Source organism: Ahaetulla prasina, chromosome 2 (assembly GCF_028640845.1).
Source record: "Ahaetulla prasina isolate Xishuangbanna chromosome 2, ASM2864084v1, whole genome shotgun sequence".
NCBI lineage: Eukaryota > Metazoa > Chordata > Lepidosauria > Squamata > Colubridae > Ahaetulla > Ahaetulla prasina.
Genome location: NC_080540.1, coordinates 132,114,722 through 132,133,230, shown reverse-complemented (window position 1 = coordinate 132,133,230; position 18,509 = coordinate 132,114,722). Strand labels below are relative to the sequence as shown.

Below are 18,509 nucleotides of genomic sequence, written 5' to 3'. Positions count from 1 at the left end.
ATGCCCAAAGGAAATAATGAAAGCACATAGCAGTATTTATTAGACAGTACATTCTGGAGGGAGTCTCCTCCAAAAGAGGAGACAAAAAGATTCATTCATATTTATACACAAGAGCCGAGATGGTGCAGTGGTTAGAGTGCAGCACTGCAAGCTACTTCAGTTGACTGCTAACTGCAGTTCGGCAGTTCAAATCTCACCAGGCTCAAGGGTGACTCAGCCTTCCATCCTTCCAAGGTCGGTAAAATGAGGACCCAAATTGTTGGGGGCAATATGCTGACTCTGTAAACCGCTTAGAGGGGGCTGTAAAGCACTGTGAAGCAGTATATTAATCTAAGTGCTATTGCTATACATGTCAGAAAGGAGACGAAAATGTTGCATGCATACATGTCCATAAATAGTAACATAATCAATCTCAAGATTACTTCTGCTATCTACAAATAAATTTTGGATTACTTCCTGCCCTTCCTCAGATTACTTCCTACAGGGAATAATGGTCTTAGTTAGAAAAAAAAATTGCATTTTGAAATTCAACGGTTGCAATGGAATGTACTGATAAAAACTTACAGTAGGCCACTGTAAAGCTAAATGTTGCAAGGCCACATTCTTTTTGTTTTAAATCCTTTCCATTCTAGTGAAAACTGATTTTCTCCATGCTGCTCCCTGAATTTGTCAAGTAAAAGCATTGCAACTGATACACCCATAAGGAGGGCTGGCCTGTTTTGCAGTCATCAACTTTTCATAATGAACGAGAACATTCACCGCCTCTGAGTCTCCCTACTCTTTATTTCACCCCTGTGAAATCTGAATAATTATTTTAAAAACACATGTTATGTGTTGTATTTTAGAACAAGGGATTTTTTTGTTTTGTTTTGCGCTTTTAGTTGGACATTGCTAGACTGATCTTACCTGCTTGCCGTTATGAATCATTGCAATGAAGTCTGGGAGCAGCACGGGCACTAGGACATTGGGTTCTTCCATCCAGTTGTCTTCTTCAGCCTTCAAACCAAAGCATAAATTTAAAATAGGAAGGGCAAAAATATAAGGACGGTTACTGTTAGTAAAAAGAAACAATTAGGTCATGGGCAGGATTCCCTCAAAAGAAAAGATTAATCAAGGAGAATCAATTACTTTAATCAAAACCACCAAATATAAGACTATGGGGGGAAGGCACATACTGTGTTAGGGCAGTCATACCTGTGTCAGGGCAGTTTTCCTTCTCCAGGTGATGCTGCAGGGCACAGTTTGGCTCTCAATCACATAGCTACTCTCCATTGACTGCAAAGCAGCAAGGATCTCATTCGCACCATTAATCTGTAAGAGACCTATTGGAGGCTGAGATTCAAGATGGATCCCTAAGAAAGAGAAGAACAGTTAAGAAAGCCAAGAGGGGGGGGGGAACCATACCTGGGTCTAACACTACTTGAATGTGTTTCAGACACTGCTCTGGTCTTTGGGCTTTGTGAAGTTGGGCCACAGCTGCTTTCCTCCGTTTCTCTTGCTCCTGCAGCTGTTTCTGACCTCCTTGCTCTTTGCTCTTCTGCAGGGCAGCCTGGCAAGCTTTTTCCAAACCCTTATGGTTCTGTCTCGTACTTGTCTGAAGAGGAAAGGGCTTCAGACATATTTGGCGGGTAACATCCTGCATCTTATTATCAGGGATGCAAACTGGAAGCTGGGGCAAGGATTGTGGCTTAGCATCCCATGAAGATAGCTCCTGATCACTGTCTGAAAGTTCCCAAGTGCTGGGTGCCACATTTTCTTGGAGATCTAAGCCAGCAGGTAGTGGCTCCTGCCAGCGAGCAGGCGCCAATTCTTCATCACTGACACAGGGCCTATTTTGCCTAGTGGACTCTTGGCCACTCTTTGTTTGGATCCTAGTAAATGAAGGAGCAGTTGTAGAGGGTCCGGCTACCAGCAACTTCCTTTGGAGCCTTTCGGCCAAGGGGACAAGCATTTCCTCCTCCTCCTCCTCACTCTCGCTACTGAGCTGCAGTCTCACATCTGTAGAAGAAACCATCTTGACTGACTTGCATGGACCATAGGGCTTTTTCCTGGCAGGTGAGCAAAGGAATGAATCCTCTGAGTCTGAGCTGAAGAGCACAACTACTTGGTTCTCAGGAGAAGGTTGGATGCTATTTTGTGGGTCAGGAGGTTTGTTTACAGAAAAGAAGGGTAGTTCCTCACAGTCACTCTCATCCAGTTCTGAGAACATGATGTTTAGCTTCATGCACTGAAGAAACTGCTCTGGGTTGGAGTGGCATCTGAGGAAAAGAAGCAAACAGTTGAATTCAACAACAGGAAGTTCTCCCTCTTCAAAAGTCACATTCCCTCAAGGATAATTGATCAGGGTCTAATGCTAGAAAAGTGTCAAAGCCAACTGTGGAAGAGGTCAAGCAAAACCAAGTCACCAGACCTCAGCATTTATTTGTTCTTTCTATTCTCCTGCCCAGTGTACTCCTGCATGAGGAGCAAACCCATTCTGCCTACACTTCTGAAGTCAGGGTAAGGAGTGTAAGTTTCCACATTGGGCTTAGCTAATGCAATGTCAAAGCAACAATGTTCAGTACAGATTTCCCCAAGTGATTCTTCTCCATGTGTGTTTATGATATAGTCCCCAAAATTTCCAACCATGATAAACAATGTCAATGTTTTAAGAATTTTGGGACCTGAAGACTGTTCATTTCAGAATTCTCGATGCTGTGGAAAAACACATTTGGAGGATGCTATTGAAGAGGTCTGATCTAAGGAACAGGAAGAAGACACTTTCCAACATATTAATCCAATGCCTTTTTTGGGCTCCCCTGCTAAGGTAGTTCCCAGGAGTTGCAGATGGTCTGACTACCCAAGTGAAAAGATGTTTTGCCTCCAGAACTGAGCAATTAGTTATCCAGCCCTGGTTGCTACACAGTTCATGTGTGGAAGGGAGGAACACCATTATTCCTTATGGTCAACCCTGGAACCTTCAAAAAACATCTGCAACAGAAGCAACATCAAAAGTCTGTGAAATGGGCCTTTCCCACCACTGTCCTGCCAAGGATTTAACTCATCACCGACATCTTCCCTCTACACTTTCAAAGGGACTATATTTTATCATTTATTCATATTATTTACTAATCTATTCTCAGGGATTATACAATAAAAAATTAAAGTCAGCGACAGAATTGGCAGATCAGGAAGGTCTATAGAACCTACTTCAAAGTGAGAGAATCAAGTTTTCAGGGGAACTCCAAAATCCAATTTTTTTGTAATTCCAAACAACAAGGGACCATTACAATAAGGGGCCATAACAGTTCTTTTGCCCACTTCTTTTGTCTGCCTGATGGTTTTTAATGAGTCAGAATGCAAGATCTCAAATATCATCAGTATCTATCTTTCCTTTTCCTATATTCCGGCCAGACAAAATCAACATACAGTAATTGTATTTTTACATACACATTATTGATCTCCATATATTCTAGCTATTTGCGTTAAGATATTCTCCAAATTTACTTACAAGAGAAAGGTTCATAAACTACCATTTCTTTGATGTGAAACAAACAGGATTCTGTCACCAATTATGTATATTTCTCCTAGGGAAAGAGAATACCCATTAGGAAATAAATTGTGTTTCGTGCAACTTTAATTGTATAATCTATTTTATTCCCAAACAGCACAGAATGACACTTCTACTGCAAAAGTGATAAAAATGGATAATGAACAACTCAAATAGGAGAATCAGAGCAAATATTATTCAACTGCACTGAAACTACACCTTAGATGAAAGATTGATTTTATATTGCTTTACTAGCATTATCTTCCTTATTTATAATTTAAAAGTAATCCTACACTAAAATGGCCAATCAATCTCCCCCCCCCCCCCGAAGATATAGTTTGTTTTGGAATGATGAAGTGTGGGAATTCCTGACTCTTTGAAGAATTTCCATCTTTTTTATGAGCTTTTGCACATGCTATTTCTGATTGTTAAAGGTTTTGACTTCTTTTTTTTTTTTTAAAGAGACTTTTCCTCCCTTTGAATAGTCTTCCCCCCTTATAATGCTTGAATTAAGATGGAAGGTTGGGGAATTCTGGGAGTTTAAGTCCCTTATCTTAAAGTTGCTAAGGTTGAGAAACACTGGTCTATAGTAAAAGTACATGCCTGCTGTCTTTCTGAATGTAAAACTTATGGCTGCAATCCTGTAAAACACTGGATTTTGAATAAACTTCATTGAATTGAGTAAGGTTCATTTCCGAGTAGACAGATAGAATGCATTGCAGTGGGAGTCATATCCAGCTACAGCCCTGTGCATGTGTAGGAAGTTAGCACCCCGCCCTCTCCTAGAAGAATGAAATATCTTAGAAAATATTAAAAAGACAGAATATATTTCCCTGGATGAGAAATGGAGAAACATGTTTTAAGGACAAAGCAGCTCCCTGCCTCCCCCACCCCCCCATTGTCAATGGGACCATCATCTGCAACACAATAGGACCCATCTAGCAACAGAAACTCACCATATGGCACCTGGGAAGATTACATCAGCCAGCAAGGCTAGCTAAAACCCCCACCCCCTGGGAGTCTGATAACCAATCAGGATACTCTTCCTGTGCCCAGGAAGTTCAAAGCTCAGAGAAAGCATAAAGCCAGGGGTGCTCAGCATCTCACCCTTTTCTGTTCAGGAACTCAAGCCATGTGATCCTGACCACCATTAAACCCATCTTTCCAAGCAGTCTCCATGTTTCCAGTCTTTTTCCCCACTTGGAACTGAACCCAGATGGACATTTCTTCCAACAGCAGGGAAGTGTATCTGCTTAGTACACATACACATAGGACTAACTGCTTCAATTTGCTGTTGACAATAACGCTTTTTAAAAAACCAAAACGGCTAGAATGATGACTTAGCCAAGATTAAGGAAATGTTGTGCAGACAAAACAAAATAAAGAGACAATGACGAATCCGCATACAGACGAGAGGTCGAACGACTAGCCTTGTGGTGCAACCAAAACAATCTGGAACTGAACACACTCAAAACCGTAGAAATGGTGGTAGACTTTAGGAAAAACCCTTCCATACTTCCACCTCTCACAATACTTGACAACACAGTATCAACAGTAGAAACCTTCAAATTTCTGGGTTCTATCATATCGCAAGATCTCAAATGGACAGCTAACATCAAAAACATCATTAAAAAAGGACAACAAAGAATGTTCTTTCTGCGCCAACTCAGTAAGCTCAAACTGCCCAAGGAGCTGCTGATCCAATTCTACAGAGGAATTATTGAGTCTGTCATTTGCACCTCTATAACTGTCTGGTTCGGTTCTGCAACCCAACAAGAAAAACACAGACTTCAGAGGATAATTAGAACTGCAGAGAAATAATTGCTACCAACTTGCCTTCCATTGAGGACCTGTATACTGCACGAATCAAGAAGAGGGCCGTGAAAATATTTGCAGATCCCTCGCATCCTGGACATAAACTGTTTCAACTCCTACCCTCAAAGCAGCTATAGAGCACTGCACACCAGAACAACTAGACACAAGAACAGTTTTTTCCCAAAGGCCATCACTCTGCTAAACAAATAATCCCCTCAACACTGTCAGACTATTTACTGAATCTGCACTACTATTAATCGTTTCATAGTTCCCATCACCAATCTCTTTCCACTTATGACTGTATGACTATAACTTGTTGCTGGCAATCCTTATGATTTATATTGATATATTGATCATCAATTGTGTTGTAAATGTTGTACCTTGATGAACGTATCTTTTCTTTTATGTACACTGAGAGCATATGCACCAAGACAAATTCCTTGTGTGTCCAATCACACTTGGCCAATAAAATTCTATTCTATTCTATTCTATTCTATTCTAAAGAAGTTATCAGAGAAAGTTTTCAATATTGTCCAATGGTAACATATCTGCCCAATTATATATTTATAAAATACCCCATATTCCAAGCAAATCATAACTTTTTTAAATCTTGAAACTATTACGGAAGGAATCGTCTAAAACTTTATGATAACATAAACATCAGATTTCTTTTCTTTAAACGAAGAAAAAGAACTAAATGTACTATATATTAAAAGCAAGTCTGAACCAGCTGCGGAGTTCAGCTTGCTGGCTTTATGCTCTAATTGGTGTGTAGGAATTTAGCACCCACCCCCCTCCTAGAAGAATGAACTATTTTAGAAAATATTTAAAAAGGCAGAATATATTTCCCTGGATGAGAAATGGAGAAACATGTTTTAAAGACAAAGCAGCTCCCTGCAACTTCCTGCCACCCCCCACCTTTGTCAATGGGCCATTAAAGCTTCAGCCAAGCTCACTCAATCCCCCCACCTTTGTCAATGACCATCATTTGCAACACAATAGAACAGAAACTCACCACATGGCAAGGCTCAGGCAAGCTTGAGAGACAACCTACAATGTTAGCTAAGACCCCCACCCCCTGGGAGTCTGACAACCAATCAAGGTACTCTTCTTGTGCCCCAGGAAATTCAAAGCTCAGAGAAAGCATAAAGCCAGGGAGTGCACAGGATCTCAGCCCTTTTCTGTTAAGGAACTCAAGCCATGTGATCCTGACCACCATTAAACCATCTTTCCAAGCAGCCTCCATGTTTCCAGTGTCTTTGTCCCCACTTGGAACTGAACCCAGATGGATATTTCTTCCAACAGGTGGAAGGTGAAGACAACCTTTTCTGCGATAGATAGATAGATAGATAGATAGATAGATAGATAGATAGATAGATAGATAGATAGATAGATAGATAGATAGATAGATAGATAGATGGATGGATGGATGGAAAGAAGGAAGGGTCTTTTCCGTTTATGCAAACTGCTTAGAAATATGACCCCAACCTTCACCACGTGAACGGGTCGTCTGAAGCCGGAGTTCTCTGTTTAGAAAATCACACGAGACGTTTCGGCTCTCTCCCCATCGCTTGCGATCTCTTTGCAACCAGCCGCTGCACCTCCGAAGCCTCATTTATTCAAACATTCGTTCAAATCCCGCGCTCGACGCCGACAGCGCGCCCGGACGCGGAAGTGTCGCAGCGCAGGACGGGGCGCTTCGCAGGGCGGCGAGGGAAGGTCAAATGGCGGCGCTGCTGGGCGGGCTGGTTTCCTTAGGCTCCGCGGCCGGCAGGCAACGTGAGTCGGAAAGGTTGGGAGGGCAGAAGCCTAAGTGGGGTTGGTGGTTTGCTCTCGGGAAATGGGAGCAGGCGGCGGCAACGGCCGGGCTCGGATGATTTGAAAGGTGGTCTTCCAGTGTGCGAAGTTACGAGCAAGAATTCAGAAAGGGGAGAAAGGTTTAACGCTTGGCGCAGCCGGTCCACCCTTCGCCTGCAAATGGGTCAGAGGAATATGTTCCTTAGGGGTTCATGCACAAGGCTTGCAATCAAATAAGCCGCCGATCCTTTGCAGAAATTGGTGTATTTCTCCGTCCCTATCCGCCCCCAAGAGCGAGCTTGGAAAGAGCCCTACAAAGCTCGCTCTGCTGGGCGATGTTGTGAAGGATTCTACTAAGTCCTAAAGGTGTTTTATTTTTCTTCAAAAGGCAACTGGACTTTCTGGTTTTTCTTTGAAGACGTTTCACTTCACAAGCTGCTTCAGCTGGCTTGGATGAGAAGTGAAAGGTCTTCAAGGGAAAACGAAGTCCAGTTGCTTCTTGAAGGAGCACCTTTGGGACAACCATGACTTGGATGATTACTGAGAATCTCATACATACATAGATTCTACTAAATGTATCTTCCTTGGGGAATTTGGTCATCTTCTTTTGCTGGTGTCACAAGGTGCTGTTTTGTTTTAATGGTGCTATGGGTAGGCTTGTATTTATTTATTATTATTTTTTTATTTGCATTTATATCCCGCTCTTCTCCGAAGACTCAGGGCGGCTTACACTATGTCAAGCAATAGTCTTCATCCATTTGTATATTATATACAAAGTCAACTTATTGCCCCCAACAATCTGGGTCCTCATTTTACCTACCTTATAAGGATGGAAGGCTGAGTCAACCTTGGGCCTGATGGGGCTTGAACCTGCAGTAATTGCAGGCAGCTGCTGTTAATAACAGACTGTCTTACCAGTCTGAGCCACCAGAGGCCTTAAATTTATATTGATATTGTTTCCTGATTGCTTATTTGTACCCTATGACTATCATTAAGTGTTGTACTTTATGATTCTTGATGAACGTATCTTTTCTTTTATGTACACTGAGAGCATATTCACCAAAGAGAAATTCCTTGTGTGTCCAATCACACTTGGCCAATAAAATTTTTTATTCTATTGTTCCTTAGCTTTCAGAATTTAGATTAGCCTGTCTTTTAAAAAATTCTTAGAGGTCCCATTTTGGAGCAGGTGAACAATATGATTTTGACAAAACCCAGATATGGCTTTTTTTTTTTTTTGAGAAAATCCTAAGAATTTTAGGCCATTTTCTTTTACCACTGACTTCAACCAGTACAGGTAGTCCTCGACTTACAACCCTTCATTTAAAGTTACAACAGCTCTGAAAAAAGTGACGTATGACCATTTTTTACACTGTGACCGTTGCAGCATCCCCGTAGTCACGTGATCAGAATTTGGATGCTTGGCAAGTAGCTCATATTTATTTATGATGGTTGCAGTGTCTCAGAATCATGGAACCATCTTTAGGAACAATTTGGCTGAATAATTGATTAGCTTATAAATTAATAATTCTGAGTGTTTGATTGCACCTCTGTGGTTTGGTACTTTTCCTACTTGCATGATTGCTTGCTTCAAACACTATAAAATCTACCTGTCCAAGCATCCATGTCCTAAATAGGATGCTGAGGGTTACTATCCCAAAAAAGTTCAAAAAGGTTTTGCTGGCATTTGGTGCTTTTTAGTTGTGGTGCCAGCCTCCTGGAACAGTCTCCCCAACCTGAAATCTGGAAGATTGAACTCTTCTGATGTTTTGTTTTAGATAAGCTATTTAAACTTACTAAACTAAGCTGTAGTTCTTTCAAATTGTCTTGAATAGGGTTTATTGATTTGCATTTTGGACTGGGAACTGCTGGCTCACAGCACATGCTTTTTATTATCACACAAATCATTGGAACCTCTTGCTTTCTTCCCTTTCCTGTAACAGTTTTGCCTGTTCCCACATTCAGTGCAACTGTGGTGAGATTTGCATCCAAAAAAAGTGGAGGCAGCACCAGAAATCGTGGAGGGAACAGAACTGGGAAAAGATACGGCTTCAAAAAATTAGATGGTAAGTTTCTCAATCATTTAAATTCAGTTCCCTGCTTATTATTGTTATATATTATGTTGTTGTTATTAACAGCCCATCAACAAAACCAACTGCAAAAAAACCCAGATTAATTTTCTTGCTCTTTGCTATCAAACACGGACTATACTGTTTGAAGGGCCCTGAAGCCATGGCTTTGGTGATTGAAGAACCCTTTTCCTTCCTCTTCCCTTTGTTCCATCCAGTTTTGTCACTTCGGACATCTTTTTTATTTTTCATTTTTTGGTTTTTTATTTGTTTTTGAATATTTTTTTACCAATTTGTAAAGTGGCCTAGAATGCCTGGGAGTTGGGCAGCATATAAATTTAATCAATTATTTTCATCTGTTCACAACAATGTGAGATCACAGCTGCCAGTTCTTTAGCTGGTCTTGGCCTTCATATGCATTGAATCCTTCTCAAGAACTTAGGCTGTTTTAATGAATCGGCAGACAGGTAGTCCTTGACTTACGAACACAATTGAGCCCAAAATTTATGTTGCTAAGTAAAACACTTGTTAAGTGAGTTTTGTCCCATTTTATGACCTTTCTTGCCACAGTTGTTAAGTGAATCATTGCAGATGTTAAGTTAGTAACGTTGTTAAGTGAATCTGGCTTCCCCATTGACTTTGCTTGTCAGAAGGTTGCGAAAGGTGATTACATGGTCCCAGGATACTGCAACTGTCATAAATGTGAGTCAGTTGCCAAGCATCTAAATTTTGATCATGTGACCTTACAATGGTTGTAAGTGTGAAAAACAGTCATAAGTCACTTTTTCAGTGCTGTTCTAATTTTGAATGGTCATTTATTTATTTTATTTATTTATAATCCAATTTCTATACCGCCCTTCTTCCGAAGGACTTATTAAATGAACGGTTGTAAGTCAAGTACTACCTGTATTACAATCTACATGCAGGTCTAAGCAGTGTGGCCTTCTGCGACTGACAGATGGAAATTTTGTCAATGCATTGACATATTAAGTACCATGTATTATGGTTTGTTGCATTCAGCCAGCTCTTTAGACTGGATTTGGCATTTTTAGCCACCTATTGATTCCCAATACATATAGGAATGAGGTGGCTCAGTTGCTAAGATGCTGAGCTTGTTGATCCAGAAGTCGGCAGTTCAGCGGTTCGAATCCCTAGTGCTGCATAACAGGGTGAGCTCCCATTACTTGTCTCAGCTTCTGTCAACCTAGCAGTTCGAAAGCACGTAAAAAATGTAAGTAGAAAAATAGGGACCACCTTTGGTGGGAAGGTAACAGCGTTCCATGCGCCTTTGCCGTTTAGTCATGCCGGCCATATGACCACGGAGAGTCTTCGGACAGTGCTGGCTCTTCGGCTTTGAAATGGAGATGAGCACCACCCCCTAGAGTCGGGAACGACTAGCACATATGTGCGAGGGTAACCTTTACCTTTATCTTTTATTGATTCCCAAGGATCTGGGATAGGGAGATGATGTTATTTGATGGTATTAAAGGTATTGATGCAGGATGTAAACTGTTCCAGGTAAAGTTGCCTTTTGTCATTGATGAACATTATTTGGCAGGCTGGATATTCCTGTGTTATGCCTGTCAACTATGAGACAGCCAGTAGGTGGTAGGACTGCAGTAGTTTACTGTAGAATTCCGTCTATTTATTGCAGAATGTAGGTCCACTATTTAAAATTAGTGCTTATATTTTGCACATTTTTTTTAGAATATAACCTGGCGGGTGGAGTAGGGGGATACAATAGGGAGAGTCTAAATAAATTAAGTGAAATGTCTTATCAGGTTTATATAACTCTGTAAAATGTTGCTGATTCTTCCTTTACGCCATCCTTGCTTGCTGGTGAGTAAACCTGACTGGTAAATTGTGTCAAAATTGTAGCCAGTGGTATGTTATTGGGAAACCAGAGGGAAGATAAGGATATTCAGTAAACTACATATTTTGCAGAAGTATCCCTCCAAAAGCACCCTTGATAGCAAAAATAACTTTTAAGCCAAAAGCCCTTAGGGGACAAAAAATTACCTTCCAGCCCTATGATTCTATCATTCTCTGATCATGTGCAGAGTGCCTTTTATGAAGTTCAATGTGCAATGATATATTTATTATTCTTTATGTTACTGCAAGGTTCCCTTGTAGCATACCATGGCCATAGGAATTTGAACATGTATTTACTGAGAGAAGGATCAGTGTGGGAGGAAAGGAAACCAAAAAAAAAATATTTTTGGCTCCAATCCTTTTTTTCCTCTCTAAAGCAGGGTTTCTCAATCTCAGCCTCTTAAACTGTGTGGATTGCTTGTGGAATTCTGGGACTTGAAGTCCACACAACTTAAAAGTGTCTGAGGTTGAGAAACATTGTTCTAATAGTCAGATGTTGAAGACTGATGTCCAGATGTGGGGGGAAAACATTGCTCTAACAGTAAGATGTTGTTGTGTCTTGCCCGCCCTCAGAGCAGCCGGGGCCTTCTTACCTGCTCCCGAACACTGAGGAATGTATGCCTCCTGGCCCAAGTCCTGGCTCCATGCCCACACAAACTGCAGAAGAAGGAGAATCTCCCGGCCCCAGCCCTGACTCCATGCCCAGGCAAACGGAGCAGCTAGACCCCTCCCCCTCCTCCACAGCATGTGAGCCTGAGGAGGGTTTATTCCCAACAGCTGATTGGAGTAATCCTCGCATCAGAAGATTGGATAGGCGGAGGCAACAGGGGGAAGGGAGGGGCAGGCCTTAATGAGTGCTGAGTCATGGAGCCACACCCCATGGCCTATATAAAGGATCTACTTTCTGGCAGTCTCTGAGTCAGGCAAAAGTCAAACTTATCTTGCTGAAGTCACTTTCTGGTCTCCTGCCTGCTCTGAGGACTTTGCTAGGACTTTGGGCAGAGCTGCAGAGGCAAGCCTGATTCGGATTTCCCTGACCCAGCTGTCAGCGGAGGAGTGGGACACGACAGATGTTGAAGCAGAGCCCAGATGTGGGGGGAAAGAATAATTGCAAGCCTCTTCAATGTGGGTTGCTTTTGTAGCGTTATATACACATGAAGCTTTAAGGAAATACAGGTAGTCCCCAACTTACGACCACAATTGAGCCCAAAATTTATGTTGCTAAGTGAGAAATTGGTTGAGTGAGTTTTGCCACATTTTATGACTTTCCTTAACACATTTGTTAAGGGAACCACTGCAGTTGTTAAGTTAGTCACATGGTTGTTAAGTGAATCTGGCTCCTCCATTGACTTTGCTTGTTAGAAAGTTACAAAAGGGGATCACAAGACCTTGGGACACTGCAACCATCATAAATATGGTTGCAGTTGTCAAGCATCCAAATATAAGTCACATGACCATGGGGATGCTGCAGTAGCCATTAGTGTGAAAAATGATTGTAAATCACTTTTTCGGTGCAGTTGTAACTTCAAACAGTCACTAAATGAACTGTTGCAAGTCAAGGACCTATCTGTATGCTAAAAAGTGTTAAAATCCTGGAAATAAGGAGACTGGGTGGGATGGGGAGAGTCAGTAGTCCCTGTATTCCTCCTCTCCCCCAATTTGATAATATAGTGGTGATGGTAGTGATAATATTTATTTCAGTTTTCATCTTAGGACAGTTTCTGAACCATGACGAATTTAAAATAATGTGGTCATAATGCTGGGAAATTCAGGGAATTGAAGTCCACATATCTTAAAATTGCCAATGCTGAGAAACACTGTCTTATGTAACACCTTCATTAAGACAATTGAACACAAAACTGCATGGTTTTTCAAGATCCACTAAATTTTAAATTCAAAGATTCAAGACTAATGAAAAGAAGTTTTTTTTAAAAAAAAAACTAGTAGTCAGAACAGATGCAGTATCTTTTATTGGCCTTGCCTGCTGTCAATAATCTAAGCAGGATCAGATGTTGCTTATCTCTTCACTGGGAAGTCCTTCCTTGCCAGGAAACGTCAGCTGTAGATTGGATTGTGGAGCCAGAAAAATATCCTAGAAGAAGCCATTGGCAAATTCTGTATTGCTCATGTAATTTTTTGACAAAATGTACCTGGAGTTGCTAGAAGTCACTTTTGACTTGAGGAACTCTTTCCTTTTTAACAAAAAATGTATGTTAATTCCAGTTAAATTGAATATGCTGCAATCAAATGGTCACAGCTAGAGATTTAGACCATTATAAAAAGGGGGTTAGATTAGGGGGTTAGATAAGAGTTATTAATAGTCAGTAGTCTTGATGGTTGCTTGGTGTCTCCAGAATTTTCAACAGCACTCCTGACGTATCAGCTGCTTTGTAGGAACAGTGGAAAAGGGTGCTTGCCCTCCTTGCTAAGTTTATGAGCTTTGATAGAGGCATCTGTTTGAGGGCCATTAAAGGCTGGTCTAAATGGGCTATTAGCTTGATGCAGTTCACCATTTCTTTATATGCCTAGGAAATCCAGCTCTCTTGTGATGGGATAAAAAGTGGGTTAGGGAACAGAGAGCCTAACTTAACCCTAGCCTTAACAAACCCTGCAAGGTCAGAGTGCACATGGAATTTGGGAGGAGATGCATGCAGACAATTCAGGACCATCCTGGCAAACCTTGAAGCAAGCCAATGTATGGTTCCTCCTTTGTTCAAAGTGTAACATTAGTTTATATCCTTAAGGAATTACACAAGAATAGTTTTTGCAGTAACAAAGCTGGAGAACATATTATACGGCGTTTCTTTTTTAAGCCAGAAGAGTTTAACTTCAGTGGATACAGATTCGGATAGATTCTTGCTCCATTTGAAATGAACCTAATCAGAAGTGATGTTGGTTGACTCTTGGTGATTATATAGCCACATCTATATCATTCTCTTGACAATAGTACTGAAGAGATTTGTCAATTTCCTTCCTCCAGGATGTTTGCCAAAGTCCACATTTTTCTACAGACTTGACATTCCCTGGTGGTCTACATCCCCAAACACTGACCAGTCCAAGCCCTGGTAATTTCCAAACCCAAACAAATACGACTCTCCAAACCAGGGGTCTCCAACCTTGGCAACTTTAAGACTTGTGGACTTCAACACCCAGAAATCTCAGCCAGCTTTGCTGAGACTGGGAGTTAAAGTCCACAAGTCTTAAAAGTTGCCAAGGTTGGAGACCCCTGCTCCAAACCATCAAGTTACAATGCTTAGTCCAAGGTGGATGAGTCATTAATATGCCTCAGAACATGGACAGTCTGTGCCTGTAATGATGCAGAGGGGACTCTTTCCTTGTGTCATCCTGCTCAACATAATCAGTAAGTTGCACGGACAGATCCCAGATTTCTTCATCCTTCTCACACAAATACAAAACAATTCAGTGCTATCGTAAGTCCCACTTCCTATATTCCCACTTAGTTTAGCAGCCCTCCTAATTTTGTCTTTTTCATAATTCCCCTATGAGGAAAGCAAAGATGTCCCCATGAGTCCTTGTAAATTAAAACATAATATGTTGGGTTACAAGTAATTTTCGACTTAAAGCCATTTGTTTAGCAATTGTTTGAATTACAATGGCCTGAAAAAGGTGATTTACGACTAGTTCTCATATGGCCTCCTAAATATCTCCATGGTCAAATTTGGGTGCTTGGTAACTGGCCTGTATTTACGATGGTTGCAGCATCTCAAGGTCTTGTAATCGCCATTTTGTGACCTTCCCAGCTGGCTTCTGACAAGCAAAGTCAATGGGGGAAGCTGGATTAGCTAAACAACCAAATGATTCGCTTAATGGAGTGATTTGCTTAATAACCATGGAAACAAGGTTGTAAAATCAAAGCACAAATCACTTAACAGCTGTCTTACTTAGCAACCGAAATTCTGGTCTCAATTGTGGTAGTAAGTCAAGGACTACCTATACTTGAATTTGGATTCAGGATTACTGAAAAGGAAGTTTTCTTTCTTTTCCCCTTGGTAATCTCAAGATGGCAGTCTACACTACATGGAGTGTAATTTGGTGATGTATTAATGTATGAATTGAGGCTGTTCTGATAATCTATCGAGAAAATACTTTGTATATGTGTGCTAGAAGTGTCAGCCAATCAGACTAAGTAAAATTAGGGGTATGACTCTCAAGGCTTGAGTCTCAGTTCTTTCACCTTTGACCTCTTCTGCAATGGATCCTATTTTGTGAGAAGGAATGTTAAAGAAAGTTGCTCTGTTGTATTTTGTCCAGTTGTATTCAGCTAAAATGCATTCAAGCTGTCTTGTTTCTGAGGTTTAATTACTTTCTTTAACTCATTTGCAGGACAATTTGTTCATGCAGGCAACATATTGGCCACTCAGCGTGTGATTCGGTGGCATCCGGGAGCTCACGTAAGATGTTCTCTTTGTTATTTCAAATACCACTTAATTAAGACTTCATTCCATTTTTATCAAAGCATCTGTTTCCTTGTCTTACTCTAAATTATCCTGGAATTAAACATTTTTCATTATTGTCTGTCAAACCTCTTGGCCTCATTTTTATCATTTTTCTCTCTTTCTCTCAGCCAAGACCAGAATAAAATTCTTTTTTTTTATCTCTTGCTATTAATGTGCTGACATTAATAACCAGAAACTGGAGCCTCTCTCTCACCCCGATTAGTGTTTCACAGACTTTGAACCACTTCTTTATATTTAGTAAAAATTCAGATCCAATGTAGTTGCAATATGAAATACAAGAATATGTCAGATACTCTGGAAACCCATTCTCATAGATGGGACAACCCTTCTTCCCCCCATAGAATACCATGAGGTAAAGAAAGAACAACATAAGAAAATATGTAAAAAGTATATAGTTGGTTGAAAGATAAAATGTATATTACTAAAGATGCCAGTATTGGAAAGCTGTAAAAATGTAGCAAAGATTTTAAAGGTGTAAATGTTAAATAAAAATAATTTTAAAAAACCCATCATGGTACGTTGGATGACTTTGATCATCAGAGGAGGGAAAAAACCAAGTTGTGGAAAAGGAAAATAATTAGGCATTTGTTTACATTGATCCACAGCACAACTTACATATATTTTTGTAATCCGTGCCTTCTAGAGAGAAATGTTTGCTTATTCTTCCGAGAAGTAGCTGGGTAGAATGATATCGTATAAAATTGGGCTTGCTGGAGATACCATCTTTAAGGCCAAAATTATCTTCAGCCACTTTTGGGTGTGAAGAAATCAGCTGTCACTCAACATTTTTGGGGCTTACAAGATGACAGTCATCTTATTCAGCTGGCATGGAACCAGATTCAGGCTGAATGGGTTCAACTATGACAGTATTAGAATTTCAAAACACCATCAGGAGCAGGTGTCAACAAAAGCTGGGGACACAAGGAGCCAATGTAATTGGCTTGCAAAGAAACCAAATTACTTGCTACATCCCATAAAACTAGTCATCCCGGGTTACAAGTATAAACCCTACCAGAGCAGGGATTCTGAATTTAATTTGCAGAAGTGGCTTTTATTTGTGCAAGTAACTGAAATCCTGTAGTCTCACTTTGACATCTTTTCATTATGCTGTATCATTCTGGTGATAGTGGCGTCTTTCTCGGACAAGCAGTTGTGCTTTAGTTTAGCACACAATTGTGCCAGACTGTACCAGTTTGAGAACTGCTGGCAGTCCCAATGATAGGCATGGTTTGCACTCTGCTCCAGAGGCTGCTTCTTCCCTTCTAAAATTATGATTCTGTCTCATTGACCCAGGTGGGGATGGGCTGCAACAAATGGTTGTACGCTCTTGAAGATGGAGTTGTGAGGTTCACGAAAGAAATCTACGTACCACCTGCCTCTGGCAAGGAAAGCCAAGAAGTGATCTGCCAGTTGCCCAAAGGAGCTGTGCTGTATAAAACTTTCATCAACGTTATTCCTACCGAAAAAGTGGGAAGTTTTAAGTTGATCACCATGATCTGAGAGCTAGTTCTGAATGACTTTTGGTTAGTCTTCTGCAGCTGGGAATGAAGCAATATTTGGAGCATCTACAGCATATCATAGAGACATGCCCTCAACACACACCTTTGATGTGCTGCTGCTGAAATAAAGATTGATAGTATTTCTTTTCCAAAACATAACAGTAGTACTACTGCTGCTCATTTCGGAGGAGCCATCTCAAGCTGATTCTTTATTCTTGGGGTAAAAGCAGATGCTGGAGGTAGGTTTCCAATTTAAGAGTGTCCTTGAGTATTCTGAGCAGATTTCATACACCAGTAATTATGTCTAACTGCAGACATATGAAATTATTTCTTCCCAATTTCAGCATATCAAAATCTGGGTACAGAATGTACACATTGTAATGTCATGATTTGAACATTATACCGATGCATGCACACAACAAACTTTTGCAGTGTTGCCCACTATGTATCAAACAGATGTGCTATAGATGCAATCTAGCGGGAAGTTCCTATCCCATCCCAGCTTATTCCTTATCCAATGTGTCAAGCACTGATCTGTTTACACAGCGTGTTTAGATAAAATGTAATTACTTTGGTGTTCACTTGGCTTAGTGCAGGGGTGTCAAACTCAAGGTCCAGGGGCTGGATTTGGCCCACGGGGCTGTTCTGGAAACAGCGAAGAAGCGACCCAGTGCCTCTGCCAACAAAAATGGAGCTCAGGAGGGCTGTGTGTGGCCCTCTCAAGCTCCATTTTAGCTGGCAGAGGGTTGCAGGAGGCCGTCGCAGCCGAAATGGAGCTTGGGAGCCCGTTTTTGCTGACAGAGCGCTTGGGCCACCAAAGATGCCCCAACACGAGTGACGTTGAGCTGGCCACAGCCCCCCCCCCCACGTCAAACACAATCCTGATGCTGCCCTCAATGGAATCGAGTTTGACACCCCTGGCTTAGTGCATAGTGTGGATCCAGCCAGGTGGTTTGAAAACCATAGATTATGACATTACATGTGAACCATAGTTATTCCTTAGAACCAAGTATAGGTTCAGTATTAGTTATATAGTATATGACTATTTGGGAAACCTTTATAACAATATATAATTCAAACTTTATTGCAACAAAAGGAGGAAGCAAGACAATTTGATTGCTTTAGACTAATTATAAATTTGACTTTTATGGTACCTGTGTACCTGTGTATGGTACCTATGACTTTAATGGTTTCGTCTCTAGATAATGTTTCTGTTAAGATTCATCACTTTGAAATTATTTTACAGTGGTGCCTCGTCTTGCCGCTATTAAAAAAAATCACGTTCTTAATATTCAACATTGCAATTCCAGTCCTTGGATACATTTCTTTGTCACTGTGACCAACTGAAGAAGGAAAAAGGTGACCTGGGATGCAGGCCACAGCATAGCATAAGCAATCAAGATTATAAACGGGATGGGATGCAATTCCATGGCAAGATCTATGTTTTGGC

The 18,509-nt window shown here is 40.9% G+C and overlaps 2 protein-coding genes across 5 annotated transcripts in view; one reads left to right on the top strand and one right to left on the bottom strand.

Annotated features, from left to right (window-relative positions):
• EME1 (essential meiotic structure-specific endonuclease 1) overlaps positions 1 to 18,509 on the bottom strand; it is a 41,413-nt gene that overhangs the window by 5,465 nt on the left and 17,439 nt on the right. The window contains exons 1-5 of one of the 4 annotated variants that reach the window (XM_058171361.1): positions 6,833 to 6,969; positions 3,491 to 3,566; positions 1,405 to 2,258; positions 1,195 to 1,322; positions 907 to 996 (exon numbers count right to left, since the gene is read on the bottom strand). In XM_058171361.1, coding sequence (XP_058027344.1) covers positions 907 to 996; positions 1,195 to 1,322; positions 1,405 to 2,224 — 1,038 coding nt within the window. In that variant the 5' untranslated portion in view covers positions 2,225 to 2,258; positions 3,491 to 3,566; positions 6,833 to 6,969. Of the gene's footprint in view, positions 1 to 906; positions 997 to 1,194; positions 1,353 to 1,404; positions 2,259 to 3,490; positions 3,567 to 6,832; positions 6,970 to 18,509 lie in introns of those variants that run through there. The other 3 variants (XM_058171364.1, XM_058171362.1, XM_058171363.1) reach the window with 3 other exon arrangements.
• On the top strand, positions 6,974 to 17,218 carry MRPL27 (mitochondrial ribosomal protein L27). Its single transcript, XM_058171377.1, has 4 exons — positions 6,974 to 7,123; positions 9,085 to 9,207; positions 15,427 to 15,494; positions 16,854 to 17,218. The coding sequence occupies exons 1-4, from the start codon at positions 7,069 to 7,071 to the stop codon at positions 17,058 to 17,060; spliced, it is 453 nt and encodes a 150-aa protein (XP_058027360.1). The 5' UTR covers positions 6,974 to 7,068; the 3' UTR covers positions 17,061 to 17,218.

What these genes read in the sequence shown, in the direction of transcription:
- MRPL27 (XM_058171377.1), top strand. Translation starts at nt 7,069, where the DNA reads ATGGCGGCGCTGCTGGGCGGGCTGGTTTCCTTAGGCTCCGCGGCCGGC. An exon ending in CTCCGCGGCCGGCAGGCAAC is followed by an intron (nt 7,124 to 9,084) that starts GTGAGTCGGAAA and finishes TTCCTGTAACAG; the next exon opens with TTTTGCCTGTTCCCACATTC. An exon ending in CGGCTTCAAAAAATTAGATG is followed by an intron (nt 9,208 to 15,426) that starts GTAAGTTTCTCA and finishes ACTCATTTGCAG; the next exon opens with GACAATTTGTTCATGCAGGC.